Source organism: Copadichromis virginalis, linkage group LG23, assembly GCF_057382275.1.
Source record: "Copadichromis virginalis isolate Kocher_CV1m ecotype Utaka linkage group LG23, C_Virginalis_male_GT1.1, whole genome shotgun sequence".
NCBI classification, from domain to species: Eukaryota; Metazoa; Chordata; class Actinopteri; order Cichliformes; family Cichlidae; genus Copadichromis; species Copadichromis virginalis.
Genome location: NC_140639.1, coordinates 11,191,329 through 11,218,394, shown reverse-complemented (window position 1 = coordinate 11,218,394; position 27,066 = coordinate 11,191,329). Strand labels below are relative to the sequence as shown.

General features: G+C 43.5%; 1 protein-coding gene across 2 annotated transcripts; it reads left to right on the top strand.

The window, feature by feature from the left end:
* The first annotated feature begins 431 nt into the window (after positions 1–431).
* Positions 432–23,637, top strand: LOC146680351 (nardilysin-like). Of its 2 annotated transcripts, none has more exons than XM_085449449.1 (31): positions 432–665; positions 1,471–1,674; positions 2,110–2,368; positions 2,495–2,576; positions 3,628–3,781; positions 4,951–5,024; positions 5,146–5,241; positions 5,570–5,692; positions 5,952–6,009; positions 6,312–6,385; positions 6,873–6,942; positions 7,462–7,539; positions 7,656–7,776; positions 9,066–9,124; positions 10,754–10,808; positions 11,039–11,143; positions 11,240–11,363; positions 12,235–12,321; positions 12,658–12,777; positions 13,646–13,697; positions 14,071–14,221; positions 14,895–15,022; positions 17,393–17,555; positions 18,951–18,982; positions 19,111–19,249; positions 20,615–20,662; positions 21,153–21,205; positions 22,048–22,131; positions 22,207–22,414; positions 22,831–22,920; positions 23,043–23,637. In XM_085449449.1, the coding sequence occupies exons 2-31, from the start codon at positions 1,484–1,486 to the stop codon at positions 23,247–23,249; spliced, it is 3,285 nt and encodes a 1,094-aa protein (XP_085305575.1). In that variant the 5' UTR covers positions 432–665; positions 1,471–1,483; the 3' UTR covers positions 23,250–23,637. The 2 variants fall into 2 exon arrangements, with proteins under 2 accessions (XP_085305575.1, XP_085305574.1); XM_085449448.1 differs by having other exon boundaries at positions 10,754–10,814.
* The last annotated feature ends 3,429 nt before the right edge of the window (positions 23,638–27,066 follow it).

Below are 27,066 nucleotides of genomic sequence, written 5' to 3'. Positions count from 1 at the left end.
AGTCAATGAGTTCTGCTGGAGAAGCAGCATATTCAAGCTGACATAGGGCGAGAGGCAGGGTATACGCTGGACAGCTCACCAGCCTGTGGCAGGTCTAACAGAGAGACAGAAAACCATTCAAGTCTAATTATTAATCATCAACTTCATACTATGGGGACAAAGCTAGAGTACCCGGACATGACATGTAACCACACAGAACAACCTCAGAAACATCATGGATTTGAACCCATGACCTTCTTGCTGTGAAGCAGCAGTAATAACCACCACACGTGGTAGTTATTATCTGCATTATTGTTTTGGCTGCTGTAACAGCTTAACTGTGGATTTTCGCAGGGTTAAAAAAAATCAAATCAAATCAAAATACAGTCAGCCCAAACGATGCAACTTTTTACTTAAGAAAACAAACGTTTCTTTATTTTAATGACAACAATAACCGAGACTGTGACAAACAGGAGGCATCTATAATTTATTAATTATTATATTACTACCGGTACCCCCTTCCCCAGCATGTTTCTCGCACAAGCTTTACAGCTCGATTAGTGGCAACCAATCAGACGGCCAGTCTTCTGTGATTAACGTGACCTCAGCCAATCAGAGGCCTTGTTTTGACCAGCTGGGTAGTACCGGGCTACTTCTCTTAAACTTCGGCGGCTTCAAAGACGAAGGTGAGTGTTTTATTCCTCCTGGCAGGTAAAAACGGCTCCTATCGTCCGTATGTTGGAGTCCAAGTGAAGCTGCTCCCAGCTGACGGACACACAGCCTCCACCTACCCAGCCCGGGCGGCTGGCTGACGCTACTTCCGAGTATCTGGAGTAGCTAGCAGTCCGCTAACCGCTAGGATTAAAGTATATTGAATTTATTAGCTGTGAAACGAGCCGGCAGAGCCTCCACCTGAAGCTCACGGAGCTCGGTGTGTTTGCGGAGACGCCGTCGGCGGTTATATGGAGTTTGCTGCCTCGGTCAACCCGTTAGTGCCTCCGCTAGTTTCATAACGGGGAAGCTAGCAGTTAAATAAACTGGATTTCACATGAGCTTCCGCTCAATTTAAATCCTTGTTAACGTTCAACGTTGTTCTCGCGAGAGACGATGCCGAGTCACCAAAATTCCCTCATAAAATCTGATATTTACCTTTTACCGAAAACCCTTACTTGCTGAAATAAAACCCGAGGTACTTTTCAAAGCAGGAGGCGTTGTTCTTCAATTCGGCATTCATTTAATCTATATATAGTATTTTATTATTGGCTACTTGATGCTGATTCTTTCTGTAAATTAGGAGTTTAGTTTTATGTATGAAGTGATTCCAATAACATCCATGCTTAAATAAAATCTGCACAGTCTGGATTCATGTTTCTCCCACGCTGTCCTAAAGAAAAGTGACCAGTTTATGCCGATTATCACAGTCAGCGCTGATACATTTATTTCCAGTGAATTAGTCATTGATAACTTGTTAATGTGTGTGTCTCACTGTAGAGGACTCTCCAAAATGCCTCAGACCAGCAAATCGAGTGGTGCTGGTGCTGCCAGTCCAGCATCTGCGCCAGACCAAGGTGAGCCTCCGCCCCCAGAGGGCGCCAGGGCTCAGGTGGCTGCTGGAGACGGGGAGGAAAGAGCCACTGTAGACGACCAGGGAGACCCAGAGATCGTCAAATCACCTAGTGACCCAAAGAGATACAGGTGAGTGACACAAGCATTTATTCAACCCATGATGAGGGTTCAAATGCAACCAGAAAACTGCTGAGTCCAACTGACAGTTTAACCCCACAGACCTCCATTTCACATTTCAGGTGTTTGCTTCACAAGTGAACTCCTACCTGTGATTGGTTGAAACAAAAGTGTTCCAGCCAGTGAACTGTTAGAAATACTTTGTTTTGCCCCCCCCCCCCCCCCCCAGGCTGTTATTTTTGTAAGGTCCTCCTGAAGGTTCATTTTATTTTTCATTTCAGAAAATTAGTGTTCGTTTCTGCATTTCTTTCAGGCTTTGCACTTTGTTTCTCTCAGTTTAGTCTGACGCCTCTCTGACAGGAACGTCAGTGTTTAAAGTTGTTACCTGAGATCCAGGTGTGACGTTACTTGAGCGTTCACTGTATAAACTCTTCTGGTCTCCTGCAGATACATCGAGCTGAGCAACGGCCTCCGAGCACTCCTCATTTCCGACTTCAGTGGGGCCGACGGGGAGGGAGGCGATGGAGAGTCGGCAGAGCAGGAGGAAGAGCAGGAAGAGGAGGAGGGCGGGGAAGAAGATGAAGGGGACTCAGGTGAGGGCTCAGAGGAGGAAGAAGGGGACAGAGCAGAGGAAGAGCAGGACAGCGACTTTGAAGAGCTGGAAGAGGAGAACCCAGTGAAGAAGAAGAAGAGCTCTGAGAAGCAGGTGGGTGTGTGGAGGATGGGTGATGAAGGCTCATCCTCTTCCTTGGAGTGTCTCTGAACAAAAACAGTTTAACTACGTCAGCTCTCTGTGACAGATCCACCGGCAGTGACCCTTATGTGTTTTCAGGCTGCAGCAGCTCTGTGCATTGGTGTGGGGAGTTTCAGTGACCCTGATGAGCTGCCCGGCCTCGCACACTTCCTGGAGCACAGTGAGTGTGAACGTCATCGCAAACATCACCTGAGCTTGTCTTACAAACGATCATCCATGGTTTTAATTAGAATAAAGCTTTATTAATGAGATGTTAAAGTCAATGAACAGTCATCATCAGGTGTCTGTTTCCAGCGTCAAACCTACCCACCCAAATCTACCCACTCTCACGGTGTGCTCACACCAAACACGAAGCAATCGTACACCTCGCCTCACTCACATGAATACAGCTGCGTTGGCCCTCACAGCCAATGAGACAAGGAGGAGTCCAGCCAACAGCTGGAATCAAATTAAACATCCATGTTTTCAGAAGGGATTGCAAAGTCCTCACTTTCCTCCACGTGCTTTCATTGTTGAATCGTGCAGCTCCAGCTATCCCTTAAACAGTGTCACTAAACCCCGCCTCACCGCCTCAGGAGAATCCTGATGATGCAGCACAAAGAGACTTTATTTCAGAAGCTAAAATGCAAATGCAAACTTGCCTCTGTTAGCAGTACCTGTTGTAAGTTATGAGTAAATAACATGAATTTACTGAAATCACTGGAGAAACTTTAATATTAAAATGCTGCCAAAATATTAGAAACATGCTTTTTTTCACTTGTATGAGTACTGCTGGAAAAAGAAGCTGTAAACGTGGTCAGTTCAGCCTGTGTGGCTTCGATCCGAGCCTCCAAAAGCTCATCAGGAAGTCCTCACTATGAGAAATGTTTAAAAAGCTAAAGACTTCCTGCTGCAAAGGGAACATCTGGGTGCACAAATCAGCACAGTCTGACTCTTACAGGTTGTTCTGACGTGTGGTGACGCGGCACTGACTTTTTAAGTGGTATTTCCCACGTAGCTGCTTTCACCAGCAGCCTGAAATAATCCAGACATCACCGTGAGGAGCCTCAAACATCTGAACGTTAACACGTTAACCTGCTGGACCTACAGACGATTACGTAGTTTAAACCCAGGATTGGGTCACAAGTTGCCAGGAGCTGCTGGCAACTTGTGATTGGCCAGCAGAGACATGCTCTGACCGCTCTGTGCTTCTTCCTCCTCCTCCCCCTCAGTGGTGTTCATGGGCAGTGAGAAATACCCGGCGGAGAACGGCTTCGACGCCTTCCTGAAGAAGCACGGCGGCAGTGACAACGCCTCCACAGACTGCGAGCGGACCATCTTTCAGTTCGATGTGCAGAGGAAGCATTTCAGAGATGCGCTCGACAGGTGAGCTCCTCGGGTTTCCTGTTACCTGCTGTTCGTGGGATCCGCTGTGAGCTTTCAGGCGTGTGAAGGCAGCGCCCTCGCTGCGAGCGGACGGAAGCTCTTTGGGCCATCTGGACCTCTGATGGGAGGTCAGCTGTTCACTGCAGACGCTGTGAGGTAACATTGTCCTGAGGCTGTTTTTAGAGCAGCGGACAGACGGACGGCTGAGGACACGAGCGATCTGGAGGATGGAGAAGCTGTTATACCCACTGTTTCCCGACATGTATTTGTGGTTCAGAAATATCAGAAACTGTTAAAAAGTTCCCACATTCTGCTTTCTCTGTGTGTACACTGCCAAAAACAGCTCTATTTGAAATAAGCCAAATACTCTTAAATCTGACAAAATTGTGTTGTTTTGAGAAGAAAAATCTGCCAGCAGCGGTTGCTCAAATCCAGGCCGGCCGCTCTCAGCTGTCAAATACAGTTCTTAAATTGAAAAGTTGTCTCGTTCTTCCAGAATAAGATTATTTTTCTTATTTAAAGAGTACGGTTAGATTAATTTGCTAATTTTAAGGAGCAACATTTGCTTTCCCCATTGGCAGATTTTTTTTTTTTGGTCAAAACAAAACAATTTTATCAGATTTAAGAATATTTGGCTTATTTCAAGCAAAGCTGTGTTTGCAGTGTACCCTGTAACTGGTAAATAAAGCTGGAAATGAGCTGAAATATCTTATTGAGAAAAAGCTAGACATTTTTTTCTAGATTGAGCTTAATGTTCTTATGCAAAACTTGCTTGTTAAGAATATGAATAGAATAGAAAAAAAGTCCATAACCAAGGTTTTTTACTTTCTTGAAAATTGTTTTTTTGCAGTGTCGTCAGCTTATTTGTTTCCCATGTCCTCTGCTTGGCAGACATTTCCTTAACATTCAGGGACAAATGTTAACATTTCAAATGAAGAGGGTCGCCATTTACAAAAAGGAGGAAAAGCAGCTTAACTGTTACACTCTTGCCGCCTGGTCGTTGTAAAAATCACACACATTAGTGTCATGAGCTTAAACTGTCCTATAACACACTGAGCTCTCCTACCAGACAAACTGTTGGACACAATATTTAAACTACACATATTGCTGCCTTTCTCAGTCTCAGCTGACACACCAGCTGTGGCTCTGACGTCCTGTCTGCGTTTCAGGTGGGCTCAGTTCTTCATCTGTCCTCTGATGATCGAGGACGCCGTCGACAGAGAGGTGGAGGCTGTCGACAGCGGTGAGTCCAAACATGTTTAAATATTAAAATCTGCCATACATTACGGCGCCCTCTCGCGGTCTTCTCCTCCCTCTCTTTACATCTCCCTCTGTGATGTCACTTCCTGTCCTCTGATACTCAGAGTTTCAGCTGGCGAGGCCGTCCGACTCCCACCGGAAGGAGATGCTGTTTGGGAGTCTGGCCAAACCGGGACACCCGATGAGCAAGTTCTGCTGGGGTGAGAACACACACACACACACACACACACACACACACACACACACACACACACACACACACACACAAGCTGACTCCACTGGCTTTGTTTGATGGTTCAGTCTGATCAGGGCTCAGTAACAGGGAACGTTTCATGAAGGTGTAGTAACACGTTTTTAACAGATGTCTAAATCAGTGGGCTTGGGCTCATAGCCTGTAATCTGCTCGGTCTTTTTTCAGTTCTTTTGCTGCACCTGCTGCATTGTGTTTCCTGCCCAGGCAGACCTGCACACACTTGTTGGTTGTGGACAGATTTTTGTGTTTAACAGGTGTCGTTTTGTTCCTGTCAGGTAACGCTCAGACATTAAAGCACGAGCCCCGAGAGAAGCAGATCAACTCCTACGAGCGGCTCAGGGACTTCTGGAGGAGATATTACTCAGCTCAGTACATGACACTCACTGTTCAGTCCAAAGGTAACAGTAGAACCGCCACCATGCCGGTCTGTCACGTGTTTTCACTCTGAGTCTGTGGGCAGGACTTGTCCTGCTGATGAGCTGAGTTCAGCCTTGCACCTGTTTATTCCTAATGTGTCACAGAAAGCAGCAAAAACACAAAGTGCCAACAGACTGGACTGAACGCTGTTTATTTATAGAGTAAAGTTCAGCTTTAAACTGAAACTGCGGATAGAAACGAGCTCTGTAACAGCTGGATCACAGTGTTTGTGTTCTTCAGAGACTCTGGACACGCTGGAGGAGTGGGTGAGGGAGATCTTCATCAGGGTGCCCAACAAGTAAGACACACACAGACACACACACACAAATATTTAGGTGATGTCACATGTCTGTATCCAATCACGTGTTGCTGTAGAAACCCTGAACTTTGTTCTGTGTAGAATTAATAAACAGTGATCATCAGAATCTTTAAATGAATAAATGATGAGTTCTTTCATCAGTTAAACCTGTTGATCAGCTTCTTACCTGATCTGTTTAAAGTGAAGAGGTTTGATATTTATTGATATTGATTACTGGACAGAGTGCTGATCAGATGGCTCAGTAATGGAAATTACGTCAACGTGCCTGTGTTTGTTTCCAGCGGTGAACCTCGACCTGACTTCTCTCACCTGCAGCAACCGTTTGACACGCCGGCCTTTAACAAACTCTACAGAGGTGACTCATACTGATTATTGATTTTTATGTCATGTTGTTGTTATTATTAGCAGCAATCCTTTGGTTATGAATATGGAGCAAGAGCACCTGCTGCTTCCAGGTGTGTTTCCTGTCCCTGTTGTAGCACCTGGTTTATCACCTGTGGCTCAGCATCAGGTCGTCCTTAGTAAAACTGAGAGAGGCAGAAATCTGAATCTAAATCTAAACACCTCACAGTCAGGAGGAGACCCACTGCCTGATCAATACAGTTTATCAGAATCAATCTGTAATCACTAATGTCAATCTCTCAGGCCAATAAGACTATAACACTTAGATAACACTTCCCCTCTCTGACTGGCCAGTCTTCCATCACCTGACAGCAGAGTTCCAGGAAGTGAAGCCATTCGGTTTCCTCCCACATTGTTTCCATGGAGACGTCCTGAAACTCTGATAGTAATGATGTTTCAGTGAGAAATTGGGATTGATAAAGACTGCTTGTGTGTTGCAGTGGTGCCTGTGAGGAAGGTTCATGCTCTGACCATCAGCTGGGCCGTCCCGCCACAGGGGAAGCATTACAGGTGAGTCACTTTCTGACCTTTAACCCTCGACTGTTCAGCGCAGCTGGCTGGGATGTATCACAAGTTAAAGAGCAGGAGTCTCAGTCAGCTCGCACTCAGATTTCATTGCACAGCAATCACTGATCACCATTTTGATTGTAACACGCAGCCTGGCTAGTGCACGTGGCTGTTGTCTAACATCATAGTCACCATCAGTAAGACGAATCCTCAGTTTGAAGCTGTTTACTCTCCTGAATGAATCTGAAAGTTTTCCTTGTGCATCAGGAAATAGACCAATTCAGACGTGTTCTCAATCAGGAAATACTCAGCGTGTTGCAGAAAACACGATGACCACTCACTCACTTTGACATCACTGAACTCTTAAATGCTTTATCCTCACATCATCGCAGACCGCCGTCACACAAAGCTTGTAGTGTTGAACGTCCGGTCTGATGTTTGTGTGTATGTGGATTGCGGCTCGGTCATTTGAAATGTTCACAGCTGAGTGTGTGAACACGTTTGTTTGTGTTCCTGTGTCAGAGTGAAGCCTCTTCATTACATCTCCTGGCTCATCGGACATGAAGGGACGGGCAGCATCCTGTCGCTGCTCAGGAAGAAGTGAGTCATGAAAACAGACGTGTGAATGAAGGAAGGCACTGCCCAGTGTGTGTGTTCTGTGTTTATAAGTATGTGTGTGTGTGTGTGTGTGTGTGTGTGTGTGTGTGTGTGTGCAGATGCTGGGCTCTGGCTCTGTTTGGAGGAAATAGTGAGACCGGCTTTGACCAGAACACCACCTACTCAATCTTCTCCATCTCCATCACTCTCACTGATCAGGGCTACCAGAACTTCTACCAGGTACACATACATACATGTTGGGTTTTCATATCTTGCTTTCCCTAGCCCCTTACCGTAACCACAACCATAACCTAACTGTAACCCTGACACTAAAACCACATTTTGAGTCTCAAAAATGCCTTCAAATTTAAAAAACTTAAAAGATATTAAACTTCTAATTTTTGGTTGCCACAAAGATATGAGTACATGCTCACTAGGGCTGCCACGATTAGTCGACTAGTCACGATTACGTCGACTATCAAAATCGTCGACGACTGATTTAATAGTCGACGCGTCGTTTGAAGCTTTGTAAGATCCCAAAAGACGCAGGAATAAGTGGTAGGATTTAAGAGTGTAATAACGGACTGAAACAGAAGATGGCAGCACTGCATGTACAAGGATGCCAGCTGCCGTTAAACCCCGAAGAAGAAGAAACTGTGTCCCAGAATTCATAGCGCAGTCCAGCTCAGTTTCCAACAATGGCGGCAGCTTGCTAGTTTTAATTTTACTCTTATTATTCTTTCTGGGTTACAAAATAAACGTTTAACATATTTTCAGGCGAGAATGTAGCTGTGTAAACCTCAAATATCTGCTCAGTTTATCAAGACACCAAATATTTTCAAAAGCGCTCCGACGTTTTCGGAGACGTCTGTTACCCACTAGCTCGATAGCGAGCCGGGGGCAAGGCTAACTAGAGCCGTGAGAACACCGGACTCCCGGCAGATCGTTTTCAAACCCACCGCCGTCTTTCGCTACTCAGGTTAAATATATATAAGTCACTTAGATAACTTAACAATGTTATTGTTTGGCTTTTTTTTAGTATTTTATTTGTTCCTGAGTAAATCGGTTTGGCTGAGATTAAAGTTATAGTTTTTACACAGCTGAATAAACGTCAAGCAGACAGCTGATTATCAGAAGTGTGAGATGCTCCAGAATATACTCCAGTGTCCTGTTATATTTTAGATAGCAAGGAGTTTATTAAACTTCACCGAAACAATCTGCAAATTTCATTAAAATTTAATAAACTATCATCTTGTCTTTATTTTTAGTTAGCACAGACCTTAAACACTTAAAGCTGTAAGCTAATGATAGTTATATAAGAGCAGATGCTTCTGGTGCAATAAGCTGTACGTTTTACGTCCAATGGATGATGATCTGATTAGTCGACTAATCGCAAAAATAATCGGTGACTAGTCGACTATCAAAATAATCGCTTGTGACAGCCCTAATGCTCACACACACACAAAAATGTGTTTGCTGATGTAAAAGCTTAGGTTTGGGGCCTCACCGTGCTGCTGTTCTCTCTGCAGGTCGTCCACTTTGTGTTCCAGTATCTGAAGATGCTGCAGACTCTGGGCCCCCAGCAGAGGTCAGGCTTAAAAACCTAATTCCCATCTCAGCTGCAGACGTCCATAGACAATGCTTTCTAGGTCAAATCTGGTCATCATCATTTAAAAACAATTCTATTTAGGATTTATGTTGTTGTTGAAAGACTATAAGTCATCTTTGCAAGCTGTTCCAAAGGTGTGAATTTAGCCCAATTCCAGCTGTGACTTCCTGTTTTCCCTCTGAGCAGCTTCCTGTTGATTAGAACTCTAATTGACATCTGATTGGCTCAGATGTAGAAGCTAAAATCTGTCACGTTTGGTTGAAAAGTGAGAGCTCAGCAGATGTCTCCATTACACCATTCTTCTGTTGAAAATCAGGTGTGTTGTTGCTGACATTGTATTTATGTATGATCACGCCACCGCACACCATCCACTCAGCGTCCACCGTCACTCATCTTTAAATCTACAAACATGTTTGTGTCGTTTCTCTTTTATCTCCATGTAAGTTTCTGTATCATTGTGAGCAGCATGCTGAGATGATCCATGCAATGATCCATGAGCGTCTGATAGTTTGAACTTACTGTTCCCTCGTCCTCGTGCGGCGTGTTGCTACAGCATTTAGTGAGGAAGAGGCATCCTCTCACTGAAAACCACACCCACACTGGACAGGAGATCTTTCTTCTACACATCACTTAACCTAAGTTGTCTATTTAGAGTTTAGAGACTCAGCTGCACATGCTCACATTCCGATACACCATACAGGCATCATACATGTTTTGCTCCTTTGTATCTGCTGTTGCAGTGCTGGATGTTCATATTAAACCGTAGTAATAACGAGGTCAGTGTATGTGTAGTAGTCTCTGTGAGCCAGCAGCTCAGATTGCTCGTTACCTCGGTGAACTGACATCACCGTGTCACAGATTTCTTTCAGACACGGCACGCTCAGAAATGAGAGAAGATCTACAGTTTCTGCTGCAGGTTCAGACTCTGGCGTGTTCAGATGGATCTGAGGAGGTTCAGGTTCAGTTTGTTTTTTAGAACTTTCACACTGGCCAGATGAGTGGGTTGTGCTAACAAGCTCCAGCCCCTCTGCAGGCTTTCAGAAGCTGTCCAATCAGAAGAAAGTTGTATTGGAGTGGGAGGAGCTAAAGCATCACTTTTCAGACAGGATGAACCGCAGGGCTAGACCCAGTTTAACATAAGGAAGGATTATTTTGAAGTCTGAGAATAAAACTGTGGAACGGCTTTAATCTAACTAACACTCATTAGATAAACTAACACTAACAGACACACAGTCTGCAGTACCACATCCAATCAGAGAATCCCATCTGTAATGAAAAGCACCGTAATTGGATCGATTTATTGTTAATTTTCTTCTGTAAAAGATGCTTAAACAGAACTTCAGTGAAGGGCAGAGTTCTTATCACACACTGAAGTCAGATGTTATGTGATGAGGGGACATGGCACTTCTGGTGGGAGGAGCCAGACACTTGTTGAGGAAGCTATGATGTCATCAAACTTTGTGAAAAATGACGTCCAGGAAAAAAATCTTTTTAAGCGTTAATCTGGGACGAAGTCACCGAGCTCTGAGATTATTTTATTTTATCTGCTTTTATTTCTTTTTCTTTGTCTGAATGAAATCCTCTGTTTCTGCTTTCTTTATTTTTCAGGATCTATGAGGAAATTCAGAAGATCGAAGCCAACGAGTTCCACTACCAGGAACAGGTAGAGGTATTGCACCACAGACACACAGTCAGGCTGAAGTGATGTGAGCTCAGGGAGGAGAGCAGAGGCTGAAGGTAGACACTCAGAGGAGGAGAAGGCGCTTCGTCAGGGACAGCAGAGACAGAGTAGGACAGAAACGATAGAGCCAAGCGTTGTGTAACTCCTCATGATGAGCTTCACTCTTTACTGTCTTTCTCTGTGAAACGCTCACTTCCAATTGTGTTGGGCAGACGGATCCCATCGAGTTTGTGGAGAACATCTGCGAGAACATGCAGCTGTTTCCCAAACAGGACTTCCTGACCGGAGACCAGCTCATGTTCGAGTACGACCCCCAGGTGAGCATCACCGTGATCCGGATCTTGATCCAGAATCAGTGCAGTAATCTGTCCTGTGTAGAGTTTACGCTCTCAGTGAACTGTTTGTGTTGTCAGGTGATCAACGCCGCTCTGTCCCTGCTGAAACCCGACAGAGCGAATCTGCTGCTGCTGTCGCCGGAAAACGAAGGCTGCTGCCTCCTCAAAGAGAAATGGTTCGGTACCTGCTACAGCGTGGAGGGTACGACGCTTTAACCACAGCACAGTTACTCTGTTAGTCTGCACCAAGGAGCGCGTAGCTAAAAGCTAACCCTAACCCTGAGGCAGGGGGAGGTCGTCGTGTTGGGAGGGCATGAAGCGCTTATTATTTTCATCACTTAACTCACACAGACCATTTTTATACGCTACTATAGTAACATCAAACTTCACCTTCGAGAACGTGGAGGTCTGAGGTAAAACGACTGTTTAGTTTAGTTTTTCAGCAAACAGTTGAACAAAATAACAAAAAACGTTTGTGTGCATGAAGCTGCAAAATTTGTTGTGTCGACATTACTGATACATGCGATTTTAAATCATTTATGGAGTAAATGTCTGCTTTGAAACAGAGTAAAGCTGTGAAGGCGACTTTGAGTCCTACCTGTTTGTGTAAATGTCTCAAATTTAAAATAATAAATAACGTAATAATAAACGTACAGCAGCCTGATAACTCAAAATTTAAAAAAAGCCAGATCCAGTGTAATTTACACTAAATGCAAATCAGCTGTTTATGTTTTCATGTACAGCTGATTCGGCTGTGAACCAAACATGCTTGTGTTTGGGCTGTGAGAGGAGGAACATGCAAACTGCAGCACTCCTGTTTCTTCATCATAATAAAGATGACTGAAGAAATCTGCCGTTAAACCTGCTTCTTTGTTCACAAATGTCTTCATCATCGCCATTACTGCAAAGTCTTCACAGGAAACAGGAAGTGACCAGACAAGCCAATCAGAATTAAGTGGTGTGAAGTTAGCGCAGAGTTTAAAGTTTCAGGGGGTCCTCGGCGGTGACAGTCTGACCCTGTGACTGCTTCCTGTTTGTCGCTAAATGTGGGTGTGTTTGTTTTGTCTCGTCAGATATCCCAGAGGAGTGGGCTGAGCGCTGGGCTGGAGACTTCGAACTCAACCCTGAACTCCACCTGCCTGCTGAGAACAAATTCATCGGTCAGTGTGAACGCATTTGGCAGCTTCAGATGATGAATAGCAGCTCAGGCTGAGTCCACATCAAGCTGATTTAGGATCAGCTGAAGGCTGAAAAGTTCAGATGTGCATCTTAGACTCCTACAGCAAAGCCGGGAACAAGTTTCCAGCCTTCGGAGAAGTTTAGATCTGAAATCAGTCAGGATTTAAGAATTTAAATAACAAAAAAAACCAATTTCTACATCCTGTAACATCACAGCGTAAAGCTGTACATCAGTACGTTTCAGTGTTTCAGTCATCACAGCATCATTACTGACAACCAATAAACTCAATCTTCTGGGTTTTTTGTCGCTTCTGCAGCAACGGATTTCACCTTGAAAACGTCTGACTGTCCGGACACAGAGTATCCTGTGAGGATTGTGAACAGCGAGCGCGGCTGTCTGTGGTACAAGAAGGACAACAAGTTCAAGATCCCCAAAGGTGAGCTGGGCCGGCCAGGTCTACTGATGGAGCTGAACCAGAAAAGGGAAACCAAAGTTTGGACCAACCAACAATTCAGAACCAAATAATCTCACGTTTACCTTCATGTAAGACAAAAAAGCCATCACGGTTTAGCCCCGCCCGGAATCCTCTCCTGCTGCCTGGTCTTTTGCGACTCTAACGGGACCAAAATGAAGTTTGTGTTTTAGTGATTTAGACCTAACACCAGAAACTTATCAGGACAGACTTTCCTGAGCTCAGAGGCAGCTGAGCAGGAGGGTCACTTCCTTATAGACTTCTGTCCAGACAGACTTCTTTTTACAACCAGAGGAGTCGCCCCCTCCTGGACATTAGAAAGGGTTGCTGTTTAAGGAAATGCTTCCACCTTTATTTATAGTCTGTATCTGACAGTGAGCGAGTGCGGCAGAGTTAGAGGAGTTAATGTGCTAGTCTGACCTCTGCTGAGTCTGCAGCATCTTCAGGCACTGAGCACAAAGATGACGACCTGCAGAGTAAAAACTTTCAGTCAGTGTTTCAGTCCAAGTTTAAACCATAAATAAGATCTATACTGGTTTAATCAGACAGACCAGTTTAAACTATCCACCTGAAAACTGCTCAGGCATTAAAGCTCAATTTTATCAGGACATGTCTGATAGGAAGCAGGTGGAACAGCAGTGTCTTGTGGACACTTGATGTCATTACACTTTATCCAAATAAGAGTGATGCGGTGTGATGTCAACTCAATTAAAAACTGTATTTATGCCTACAGTTACACAAAACACGAATCAGCAAGACAATAACAGCTGGAAACAGTCAGCTGTATCAGAATCTGTTTGGATAAATAATCACTGATGTGTTTTTATTTCAGCCTACATTCGCTTCCACCTGATCTCCCCGATGATCCAGAAGAGCCCAGAGAAGTAAGAGCCACCGACACACCTGAACATATTTGATCCACCTGCAGTGCAGCACAGTGTTACCTGGAAACAGTGACTGACACAAACATAGCTTTGTGTGCTACATATTCAGCATTTGTTAAATTTGAGCGGCACAGATGGAGAGTGGGCTGAGCCTCACTAAAGTCTCTAAATCTGTCGATGCAGTCACTGAGTTCTGAACAGAGAGGTGAGCAGAGCGTGGCGATCACAGCTCAGAGTGAGAGTTGCGCTCGGTCTGACGTGGTTCAAACGGACACGTAGAGAATTCAGATCTAGCAGTTCATTCACATTCTGAGATGATCACGATGATGATTATGATGATGAAGGTAACTCTCTCTTTTCTCCTCCTCCTCAGCCTGGTTCTCTTCGACCTCTTCGTGAACATCCTGGCTCATAACCTGGCAGAGCCGGCCTACGAGGCCGACGTGGCTCAGCTGGAGTACAAACTGGTGGCCGGAGAGCACGGACTGATGATCCGGCTGAAAGGCTTCAACCACAAACTGCCTGTGAGGAAACACACAGACACTCAGACACACACATTTTGGTATGAAGGTTATTCCTGCTCTGCATGAACCTGCAGAGTCAGCACTTGCAGCTCTGACAGTCTCCATCTCGGCTTTTATCTTCTTTATTCTGAAAACCAAAGATTGCAGGAAGTGTCCTGCAGATGAGCAGGTACTTATTTAGGCATTTATACTAAAGCTTTTTCTAAATTAACTTAAACTTCAATCATCACCAGTCACATGTGATAAACTACTGAAGGGTTGCCCCATAAAATAAAATCCCACCGTCTTCGTGTCACTGAATTCTCACAAACTTCAGGAACTGTGAGTGCCGGTCTCTCTGATAATTCAATTCAATTTTATTTATACAGCGCCTAATCACAACAACAGTCGCCTCAACACGTTCTATATTGTAGTATAGAGACCTACAATAACACAGAGAAAAAAATAATCTCCAAAAGATAAAAGTCTCTACAAAACACATGGGTGAGTGCTCTATGCAGGTCTCATCAGCTTTTTTGTTGTGAAGGTTTGAATTTTGCTGAGAGTAGTTCGATGCTACTTGACTGTGAGGGTATCCGTTAGTTAAAGATGAAAGCACACAATAATGAAGTTGGTTTGATATCTGCGAGTCGGAGTGTTAAACATCATTTCAGCTGCTTTGTTTTCCTTCCAGCTGCTGCTGCACCTGATCGTGGATAAGCTGGCAGACTTCAGCACCGAGCAGAGCGTCTTCACCATGTTCTCAGAGCAGCTGAAGAAGACCTACTTCAATATCCTCATCAAGCCGGACAGGCTGGGCAAGTACGTCCACACAGGCCTTTTGAGTTCAGTATCTAGAGGAGCGAGGGGTTGAACCAGTGATTAGTGGATGACCTTCTGAGGCACAGCTGCTCCTGAACCAGTTCTGTTCTGTTTTAACAGCAAATCGTGTCACATTTTAATAAGCTAATCAGAAACTTTTCCATCAAATAAACGATTCCCAGTGATTTCCATCAAGCTGTGTTCATGTTCTCTGCCCCGTGCTCAGTCAGAGCATGCTCACTGATGTCAGTATGTGGGCTCGTACATTTAAGAAGATAAGATAAGATAAGATAAGATAAGATAGAACTTTATTAATCCCTCAGGTGGATTCCTCTGGGAAATTCGGTTTCCAAATAGCACAGCACCAACAGAGCACCAAAGTTACAGAATGTGAGCAGAATACCATATAAATACAGAGACATATATAAATAAAGAGTATACAAAAGGAATAAATAGGAATAAGAATACAAGGGAATTGCACATTTCAAGTATTGAAGTCTATTGCACCGTTGGTTATTAACAAAAAGTATTTCACAGTGAAAAGGCACTACAGCTTAGTTGTTCCCCCCTCCTTTGTCTTCCTGTTTCCCCTCCCTCTGCCCTCCAGAGAGGAGTTAAACAGTCTGATGGCGTGTGGGACAAAGGAGTTTTTAAGTCTGTTGGTTCTTGTCTTTGGGAGAAGCAACCTGTCACTGAACAGACTATGGCCGTGTGCAGAGGATGCCCAGCATTGTCCATAATGTCCAGCAGTTTTTTTTTTTAGTGTCCTTTTCTCTGCCACTGTCACCAGAGTGTCCAGCTTCATGCCGACCACAGAGCTAGCCTTCCTGATTAGTTTTTCCAGCCTGGATGAGTCCTTCTTTGCTGTGCTGCTCCCCCAGCACACCACAGCATAGAAAAGTACTCCAGCAACCACCGACTGGTAAAACATCCTCAGGAGCTTCCTGCAGATGTTAAAAGACCTCAGCCTCCTGAGGAAATACAGTCGGCTTTGGGCTTTTTTATACAGGTGCTCTGTGTTGCATGACCAGTCCAGTTTATTGTCCACCCACAGCCCGAGGTACTTGTACTTGTTGACCACCTCCTCTCCCTCTATCTGAACCGGCAGTGGATCTGCTCTGGACCTCCCGAGGTCCACAACCAGTTCCTTGGTCTTCGAGGTGTTGAGTTGCAGGTGGTTTGTGTGACTCCATGTGACAAAGTTCCTCACCAGACTTCTGTACTCCTCTTCCTGATCATCCCAGATACACCCCATGATGGCTGTGTCGTCTGCAAACTTCTGAATATGGCATAATTCAGAGTTATAGCAGAACTCAGAGGTGTACAGGGTGAAGAGAAGAGGGGACAGCACAGTTCCCTGTGGTGCTCCTGCGCTGCTGACCACAGGGTCAGACGTGATGTCCTTCAGCCTGACATACTGTGGTCTGTCAATGAGGTAGTCGGAGATCCAAGCGACCAGGCAGGGGTCCACCTGCATCCTGTCCAGTTTCTCCTGGAGCAGACAGGGCCGGATGGTATTAAAGGCACTGGAAAAGTCAAGAAACAGGATCCTGACCGTGCCTTTTCCCCCATCCAGGTGTGAGTGGGCTCTATGTAGGAGGTACAGGATGGCATCCTCCACTCCGACATCCGCCTTGTATGCGAACTGTAGTGAGTCCTGGGCATGCTGTAGCTTTTCACCTCCCGCTGTGCTGCTTTCATCTCCTCCTTCACTTTGCTCCTGAAAGCCTTCTTCTTCCTGTTGAGGACAGCCTTGACTTCCTGTTTTACCCACGGTTTGTTATTAGGATAACACCGTACCGTCTTAGCAGGGGCGACCGTGTCCACACAAAAGTTGAGATAGTCTGTCAGACAGTGTGTCGCCCCCTCTATGTCCTCACCATGTGGGCTCAGAAGCACATCCCAGTCTGTGGTGTCATAGCAGTCTCTCAGAGCATCCTCCTTTTCTGGGGTCCATCTCCTGATGGAGCGTGTTGTGACCGGCTGCCTTTGGACGAGGGGTGTGTATTGTGGCTGTAGGTAAACCAGGTTGTGGTCTGACTTCCCTAGTGGGGGGAAGGGGGTGGCTCTGTATGCATCTCTCACATTGGCATACAGTAGGTCAATTGTCCTGTTGCTCCGTGTGGGACAATTCACAAACTGGTGAAAAGCAGCCAGAGTAGAATCCAGTGTGGCATGATTAAAGTCTCCAGATATAATAATGAAAGCCTCGGGGTGTTGTGTCTGCAGTCTTGCTGTAACTGTGTGTATTTCCTCTGTATTTCTGAGGGTTTGATCAGTATCGGCTCCCAAACTGAACATTTCCAGAGAGAGACTCCGTCTAAAGCGAAGCTGTAGGTGGATGTGATCAGTGTGGTGTTTCCTCTGCAGAGACATCCGTCTGCTGATCCTCGAGCACTGCCGCTGGTCCGTCATCCAGAAGTATCGCGCAGTCTCAAAAGGTCTCACTGTCGACGACCTCATGACCTTCGTCAGAGGGCTGAAGGCGGAGCTTTATGCTGAGGGGCTGGTGCAGGGAAACTTCACTAGTGCGGTGAGACACACACACACACACAGACTTGTTTTCATATAGTGAAGACATCTAAGGCTACGTTCACACTGCAGGTCTTAATGCTCAAATCCGATTTTTTGATCAAATCCGATTATTTTGTCTGCTTGTTCACACTACAAATAAAATGCGACAGCAAACGCTCTCAAGTGTGAACGCTCAAAGCGGCCCGCATGCGCAAAAGAAGACGTCACACACAACGCGCTCTGTTTAGACCCAGAGCAAACAGTATTGTTTGACAGATGGCCCTTAATATAAAGACTTCGGACTTCACGTTTCCCAATTTTTTGCTTTAAGTTATTTTGTTATTTACATAATAATAATGTAGATAACCTAATAATTATCCTTATTGCTGTTAGAGGAGCGGTGCTTCAAAGGATAGTTGGTGATTTCTGTCAGAATCTGCAGATTATTCAGTACAAATAAAATGTTCACGTTTCTCCAACGTTGTCTTCCCAGCAGTTTCACTGACATCTACACGGGATGGCCAGGAAGCGTTCGCGATGTCTTCTCCGCCGCTTCTCCGGCGCTGATAATTGGCGTCTGTCTTCTGTCAGTGACGTAAAAGACGGATTTAATGCGACTTCACCATTCAAACAGCAGTCGCTTTCTAAAACATCGGATATGTATCAGTACCACATACGAAAGTGAGCCAGATCGGATTTGAAAATATAGGATTTGTGCCGTTCACACTGTCATACCATGATCGGATATGGGTCGCATAGGGTCAAAAAAAGCGGATTTGATGTGCTTTCGCCTGCAGTGTGAACGTAGCCTAATTGACATAATACTTTCCCTAGCCGGTTACCCTAACCATGAAAAATGAATGACTAATCCTCAGCTTAAACCTAAATTTAACCATAACCCAACTGTAACTCTGACACTAAAACCACATTTAGAGTCTGAAAAAGGCCTTCAAACTCATGGGGAAAGGGCATTTTGTCCTCAAAAGGGCTGTTGGTCCCCACAAGTATAGTAGCATTCCAATTTTTGGTCCTCACAAGTATGTATAAACATGGTTCACATAGACAAACACGCACACAGAGCTGAGGTTAAAGGTAAAGTCTGTCAGCATGTATCCTGGGACTGAGTTCCTCCTAAACAATATGCATCAAAACAGATAAAACCTCCACAGCGGCACTGCTATACAAGAAGAAGAAACAGGAAGTACAGAAAATGCTGTTTTCTCTAGGAAGTTTATTTTTTTTTAAACTCTAGAATCTCTGCTTCTCTAAGTCCTGATTGTGTCTTCAACCGCAACAGGTTACAAAGATCGAGGTGTGTTGAAACGCCACCGATGTGCAGATCAGAATCAAGTAGAAGAATATTTAGTTCAGGTTGAAGGTCTAAGCTCACTGATGATGTCATTTCCTCCCACAGGAGTCCAAAGAGTTTCTGCGCTACTTCACTGAGTGAGTATCTGCTGCTGTTCATCAGTTCACAGAGACATCTTCAGTCCTCTAAATGACGTCAGCGAGGTTTTACAGATTCAGGGAAGAGTTCAGCTTTCTGCTCTGATGTCACACCAACCTGTGTGCAGGAAGCTGCAGTTCCAGCCGCTGCCTGCAGACGTCCCCGTGCTGTTCCGGGTGGTGGAGCTGCCGCTGAAACATCATCTCTGCAAAGTGAAATCTCTCAACAAAGGAGACGCCAACTCTGAGGTCACCGTCTACTACCAGGTAAAAAAAACAAAAAACACAACACCACAGAACTGCTGATTCCCGCTTTGTCCAATAGGGGGCACTCTCAAGCTCGTCCAGAATGAACAAAACTGTAAATTTCATGATGTTCATCCTGGTTTTGATAGAAGAGCTCAAGACAACAGATATAATTCTATTTTTTATATTTTTATGGTTTTATTTCAGTAAAATGCCTTAGTGCGAGTATCGGGGACATCACAGCGCCACAAGTTGCTTTACAGCATCCTCTATTTTACAGTTTTTTACAGACGCTAGGACACATTTCTCAATACTTAGGTCACTTTTGCAAAACTCCTCACACAGTGAGCACAACAGAAGTCTATGTGGGCTAAACTGAGGATCAGTTATCATTGTTTTGGCACAAAATGCATTCAATGACTACATCTCTCAAATTTCATGAATTATTTTCTCACTCAGACACAACAACTGCCAAAAACCTTTGTACGGACAGGACATTTTGCATGTGCTTACATACTGTTTTCAAAACTGTTAAACTTCAAAACAATAACATAATGCAAAACTGAATAAGACAGCAAAATCCAACAGCAATATTTTATTGAAACATATTTTAAATCTAAAAATGCAGTTTAACCAGCCACAGCTGATTCTCATTGTAGATGAACATCTACACAGGTGTTACTCCTTCAATTTCATTACAAAAGGAGATAACTGCTGAATAGGTTTGTTTTGTGATGTAAACATGGACCCAGCCAGAAATGGAGAAGATTAGCATTACTATTGTATGTGTATCAGTGGATGGTGTGTATACAAATTCTTGTATTTTGGGATTACTTAGTGCAAAAAAATAAAAATACATAAACAAATATTAACGAATTCTGCATGATGTCTGATTCATTCCAGTAACATATATTGAAATTATAAACAGAGATGTGTCCTTGTTTTACACAGGAAAACACTGTGTAATGCTACATGTTGTTAGTGTTTTTTAGGTCATTGTTTTGTGGGTGACAAAGTGTGTTTGTCGGCTGTCAACCTTTGCTAGTGTTCTGGAGGAATGTTTTTATTTGAGACCTGAATGAAGTGTTTTGGTAGTTGTAGTGCATTTTGAATGTGGAATGAACTGCTTTGCCAAGCTGAGGGTCAGTTAGGAGAATTGTGTGAAGAGTTTTGCAAAAGTGACCTAAGTATTGAGAAATGTGTCCTAGCGTCTGTAAAAAACTGTAATTTGGGGCATGAAGCCAGCAGCGGTCTCCTGATAGTATCACCTTCAATCACAACCAGCTGCTTCCTGCTGGGCTTTAATTCTGTGTGTGTGTGTGTGTGTGTGTGTGTGTGTGTGTGTGTGTGTGTGTGTGTGTGTGTGTGTGTGTGTGTGTGTTGCAGTCCGGGCTGAAGAAGCTCAGAGAGCACGCTCTCATGGAGCTGATGGTGGTGAGTGTCGCCTCAAACACTGAACACAAGTTTAACATTTAGAAGCAAATTGAATAAATCCAGATCGTTCAGGTTCACAAAGTTCTGTGACTCCACCCATAAGAACCTGTAGCCGATGTAAAGATGGACGATCACCCCTCTAAGGTCGTCTCCCTGTACACCTGCTCTGACCACTCACCCTGTGATTTGACCTCAAACACGTTCGCAGAGCAAACACGAGCCTCTGCTCTGGTGAGGAAGGGGCGGTCAGCACAGGACTAACAGGAAGATATTTAAAAGGTTCAGAAGAGACCGCCTTCAAGGAAAGATCATCCAGGTTTAAGCAAGTGGGGTTTTTAAATCTGGGTGAAGTGATGAAGCTTTTAGATCACACCTCATACACATTAATTTTATCAAGCTAACACCTGTTCACTGGTACGTATTCTGACTGAAACTACAGGAAGTGAACTCATTACAGCTTCCTGTTTGAAGTTTATGTGTGTGTTCACAGATGCACATGGAGGAGCCCTGCTTCGACTTCCTGAGGACGAAGGAGACGCTGGGGTGAGTGTTCTTCCGGTTAACTGTCACACTGATTCAAACCACAGCATCAATGGGCCTTGACCCATTGTTGTGATCTGTACGCTCGAGTGGGATGGCCTTCGTTGTCCTCCAGGAGGTTTGTTCACTGGTGCATCTTTATTTATAAGGCCCTGCTTGGACAAATGCCCACCTACATTTGCGATCTGCTCACATGGAGGAGTACTGTTTCTTACAGCCTGCGTTCAAGCGATCTTTTTTTGCTCAATGTTCCATTTGCAAGAACTGAACTGGGAAAGAGGGATTTTACTTATGCTGCCCCTTTCACATGGAACATGATGCAAAAAGACTGGAAGATAGCAGATCTTATTTCATTAAATGCTTTTAAGTCCAGATTGAGAGAGCCAGAGAAAAATGTTTTTAAAATGTAATTGTTATTTATAATATGTATGTAACTTTGTAATTTCAACATGTTGTCGCGTCTTGGCCAGGACTCCCTTGAAAAAGAGGTTTTTAATCTCAATGGGACTTTTCCTGGTTAAATAAAGGTTAATAATAATAATAATCATCATGTTGATAAAGCAGGTTTCCTGAAACAGGTTTCCATAGCAACACAATCACTGATAATGAGAACCTCCATCAGCGAACAACTCTCCACCCTGAGCCAACAGGAAAGGAGATCCCACCTTAACGTCAGCTGAATAAAATCAGAAACCTTTAATAACAAACGATCACGTGTTCATATCTGTGTCACACAGACTGGAGTGTGAGCTGCTTTTACATTCAAAGAAACAGCAGGGGGCGCTAAAACGCAGAACTCCCCACATCATCACTGAGTTTTTAACTTGCTGACCTCTGACTTCCAGGTACCAGGTGTACCCCACCTGCAGGAACACGTCGGGTGTGCTTGGATTCTCCGTCACCGTGGAAACTCAAGCCACAAAATTCAGGTGAGGATACCTGTGTGAATTTAGCTGAGGTTTTCAGGTGAGCCAGTTTAAAGCTTCTATTGGTCCTCCTCACAGCTCCGAGTTCGTCGAGGCAAAGATCGAGGAGTTCCTGGTGAGTTTCGGTGAGTGTCTGTCGGGTCTGAGCGACGAGGCCTTTGGGACTCAGGTGACGGCGCTCATCAAGCTGAAGGAGTGCGAGGACGCACACCTGGGGGAGGAGGTGGACCGCAACTGGTTCGAGGTGGTCACGCAGCAGTACGTCTTCGACCGGCTCAACAAGGAGGTGACGCTCATGTTTCTGCATCTGCATGTTACTTTACCAACATCCACCCATCCATCCACCTAGTCTCTTTTCTGTTTATGTAATTCAGGGTTGCAGTGGAGGTGGAGCCTATCCCAGCTAAGTTGAGATGGATGAATGTGAATCTTACCAGAAGTCATGCTATGAAGTTTTCTCTCAGCACGTTCTACAGGCTCAGGTTTAACCAAACCAGCCAGTGACCGTGCCAGTGCTGGTGAATGGCCTACCGACCACTCACTCTTACAGCTGGGATGGGCTCCTCCTTCCCTGAAACTCTGAACTGGAGAAAGGAAAGGGATGGATGGATCTATTGCGAGTTTGTCCCGGGAATTTGATGCTGAGAGGCTGTGTTGCTGGTTCTGGTCCCAGTTGATGACCGACTGTGGTTTGCGTTGCAGATTGAGGTTCTGAAGACGTTCACCCAACAGGAGCTGGTCTCCTGGTTCCTGGAGCACAGAAACAACAGCAGCAGGAAGCTCAGCGTGCATGTGAGTAAACAGGAAGCAGTATTTCTCTCTGAGCTGCGTTTGTAAGAAACAAGCTGTTTCAGTAAAGTTGAGTTGTTAAAGTCACACTCTTTATTTTCCTTCCTGTTCCTGTCTGCACTCAGGTGGTCGGCTTCGGCGTGGAGGAAGGTGATCAGAGCACCACCTGCAGCCCAGATTCTGCTAACTCGTCCTCGGCCTACGGTGAAGTGAGCGAGCTGACATTTGTGCCGACCTCGTCGCCATCTCTTCAGGACACCACGCTCATCACCGACATCAGAGCTTTCACCTCCTCCCTCCCCCTCAACCCCTACCACAAAATCATCAACTAGGCTACACCCCATAAAAGTGAAACGCCTACTGATTGGTCATGTTTCTGCTGTGTCCTTTTCCTCTCTGTGATTGGTTACAACAGTGCTACATTCACTTCTTGTGGGAACTAATATGCTCTGAGAATCAGATTTCAGGTCAGTTTTGGACAAAGAGTCCAGAAAAACTACAATCATGGCACCTTCATGGGTCCGATGAAATTCCCCTCCTTGTAGCTTTCAACTGTGAAATAATGATTTTTCCCACAAGACATGAATGCAGCGTGATGACTCAGGGCTGTGGTATCAATAAAGTCATTATTTTATTTGTAAACACACACGTGTTCTTCCTGTTATGCTCACTCCATGCTTCAGTTTGTCCTTCAGTAATAAAACATTTAAAGACATTTCATATTTCATCTCCAACTTCTTGTTTTCATTTGGAAAGAAATCAGAAATAAAGCAGACAAAAAAGGCAATCATTGACCTCCCTTAATATCACTGACTATAAAAACTATAATAAATCCTCAGATTTTTGGAATCCTGCAGTTTAGAAATTGGAATAACCACTAATAAAAATAACTCTTAGCTAGAATATGAGCTTAAATGAGTGGGAGTACATGCAGTGTTAAGCTTAACATATGCTTGGATAATGTGAAAGGACGCACAGGAGAACTGTTTCTTCTTTCTCGCCTTTTTATCCCCAGTAGTCCACACATTTATCACCGTATTTGATTCGTTGTTTTATTAGTTATTTAGTTAGTCTGATAACCTTTTTAAAAAGGCGCCAAATGCAACAATCTCATTACTTAAGTTTACTGTTAATATAATCAGACAATGGACTCAGCCTGATCACCTCAGAGGGTCACAGCTCCATTTCAATGCAGTGGACTAAATGTCCTTGAGCAGCACAAACACTTCTCTAACCAGTCGGAGATGAATTTGCATTGCGTTTTTTCCTGCACTGCTGTGCCGGCACGCCACTTGCCTGTATATATTTGTGTTTGTTTAATTGATTTTATGAGAAAATTACGTTTGAAAAAAGTGCCACATATATGTGGCACATATATATAGATATATATGTATATATATCTATATCTATCTCTCTCTCTCTCTCTACATATATATATCTATATATACATATATAGATATATATATATATACAACAGTGAAAAAACCCCAAATCAAAGTAAAAATAAAGTTAGCTAAAAAACAGTAAAACTAAGACTGACATCGTAAAGTACACTTTAACTTTGAGGAATACAGCTACTTGAAGTCATAATACAAACGTGTGTTTGTGATCTTAAGCCCGACAGGTGTGTTTACCTGTCATTATGTGGATTAGCAAGCGTAGATGGCGTTTCAGAAAAAAGGGCCCAAATGCAAATACAGGACTGGTCCTAGGAAAAAGGCGAGCCAGATGATAATACATAAATACCCATTGAGTCCAAGTAGTACCGAGTTAAATGTACATACAACTTGTTTAAAACACGTGTATGAGCTCAAACATTTAGTAAAACAAAACTGAGCAACCCACCTAATGCATGAACCAAAAAACAAAAAGCAATACAAAAACTGGACACATGGATGAACACAACACAATGATCCCTGAGTGACTGTTCCACAAGTATTTCGTCTTTCCTTTGAAGTTTGCAAGACAGCAGTTAAAAATTCTTTAAAGAAAAATGAGTTCAATTCTACATGACCAGTGATGTTGTAGACAAGCGAATAAGGACTTGCAATTATAAGAAATAAAAGCTTTAATAAGCATCTTTAGGAAGATAAACAAAAACTATACTTTTAACACATTTTACCTTATTTTAAGGGTCAGGTAACCATGTAATTAAAATAGCATGATTTCATAATCATATAGTACACCAGTGCTATGGTAAAGTTCTGTGGGTGATCTGCTTTTGGTAGTAAACGGTAAGAGAGACGGATGTTTTAAACGGGGCTGAAAGATGGGTACCCTGTGACAGATTTTTCTGTTTCTGACAATGGAGCTCACTAAATCCTGTGCACGGGTATTGCAGCAGTGATGTAAGCACCACAGGCATAGATACACATATACAAATAGAAAACACAGGGGCAGAGAATAAACACCTAATACTTCTGAATGTAAGCAGGACAGCTTGAAGTAATTAACACACATGCATATGAGATACTTCAATTTAGGGTTTTAAATGGCAGTGACAGGTGATTATGCACTAAAATGTTTGGTCTTATGAGTATAACATTATATTGATTATAGTATTTTGATTTTCCAATATATAAGTAATTGTCAGTGGCATTTATATTAATCAGGCTGAACTTTAATCATACTTTAGATCAACCTGTTTTACTTATTGTTTCATTTGTGCTTTGGTTTGGGAAGTTGTTTCTTTACTGATCCTTTCCTCTCTTCTGTTATTAGACTTGAGATATGACTGCTCTATGTTGTTGCTGTTCACGCCAGTCAATTCTATAAGACATGCTGTGTAAGTAAATACGACAACAGTTTGGTCTGAATTTCTTAAAAGATTATATCTCACAAACTTAGTTTAGAGGGTCCACATTGTCTACACTGTATATAGTGAAGTCTGCAAGTTTTTGAACAGGGAAATTTGCTTCTGCAGATCATCACAATGAAAAATTATTGTCCATGTTTGCATATCCCTTTTTAAAAAACTTGTTTTCATGACATTATTGTGTGTCGGTGGTCAGGGCTATCCAGACTGACAAGTGGGACATTGAGTGTCACCTTTCCGGTGGGGAGGGAGCCTGAGATTGTCTAAATTGAGGTCTGTTCTATAGCAAATGCAGGAAAAAAAATTGTTAAGAAAGGAAATAAGTTGGTTTTCTAAAAAATATGATTGTTTGCTTGTGGACCACCAGGACAGATGAGTCCTCCGTCACAGATAGTATGGTCAGTGAGGATGGTCACCTGCACTTTTAAGGCCATTACATCTCTAATCCACATCCACTGCCACTGTACCTAAGGGTAGTTGGGACAATGTTAAAGACTTTCTTCTGCACTTGCATGTGGAACACCTAAATCCATGACAGTCATTCAGGCAGTAATACCAGGCCTGGAACCAAGCAATCCTTAAAATATTACAACATACCAAGCTTCTGTGTTTGAACGCAAAACAAATGTTTTGTTTGATCCAAAGACAATAAATACATTTATACTGATTATATAAGTAATGTAACTTGCAAAACAAAGTTGTGGAAAGCCTAAACTTGGATTCAGAATAACTAAATCTGAGACTTTTTTTCATTGTAATATTATTACAATGATGGCAATGTAATTGTTTGTTGTTCAGCAGAGTCCAGTATGTTTGCTGATATACTTTTTTGCATTTGAAAATAAAAGTTGGGCTGATTTTAATACCATTACAGGAAGTGTTGTTAATTATTATTTTTGAATCATACTTGCATACAGTATAACATTAGTATAAGCGTTGTACTAGACATTTCAAGGATAATAAAACTGTTTTTTAATCACATTAAGTTACCACAAATTGGTTTTTAATTTAGTAGAACTTGAAATTTTAATCAGTGGGTAAACAATTAGTATGACACAGTCAGTCAAATTATTCTTGGTACTGTATACTTGCAATGAATAAGTTGTTCTAACATAGTTATCTTAAGTAAACATTACTAGTTCTGGGAACTAATTAGACTTTATAGTGTATTTGAAGCTGATGGTGTCTCTGGAGTCGCGGTGTAAGATCCTTCAGAGGCTTGCAGTTGTGCATAAACCTGCCATTCAGCCATCCCTAACCAATACCCACAAGCAGAAGCAGTTGCAGTGGGCCCAGAAATGCATCAAGATTAATTTTCAAACAGTCTTGTTCAC

Excerpts from the sequence above, each read along its gene's own strand:
- LOC146680351 (XM_085449448.1), top strand. The coding sequence starts at position 1,484 with ATGCCTCAGACCAGCAAATCGAGTGGTGCTGGTGCTGCCAGTCCAGCA. Across the intron at positions 7,540-7,655 it reads CTGTCGCTGCTCAGGAAGAA|ATGCTGGGCTCTGGCTCTGT; the intron begins GTGAGTCATGAA and ends GTGTGTGTGCAG. Across the intron at positions 22,921-23,042 it reads GCAGGAAGCTCAGCGTGCAT|GTGGTCGGCTTCGGCGTGGA; the intron begins GTGAGTAAACAG and ends GTCTGCACTCAG.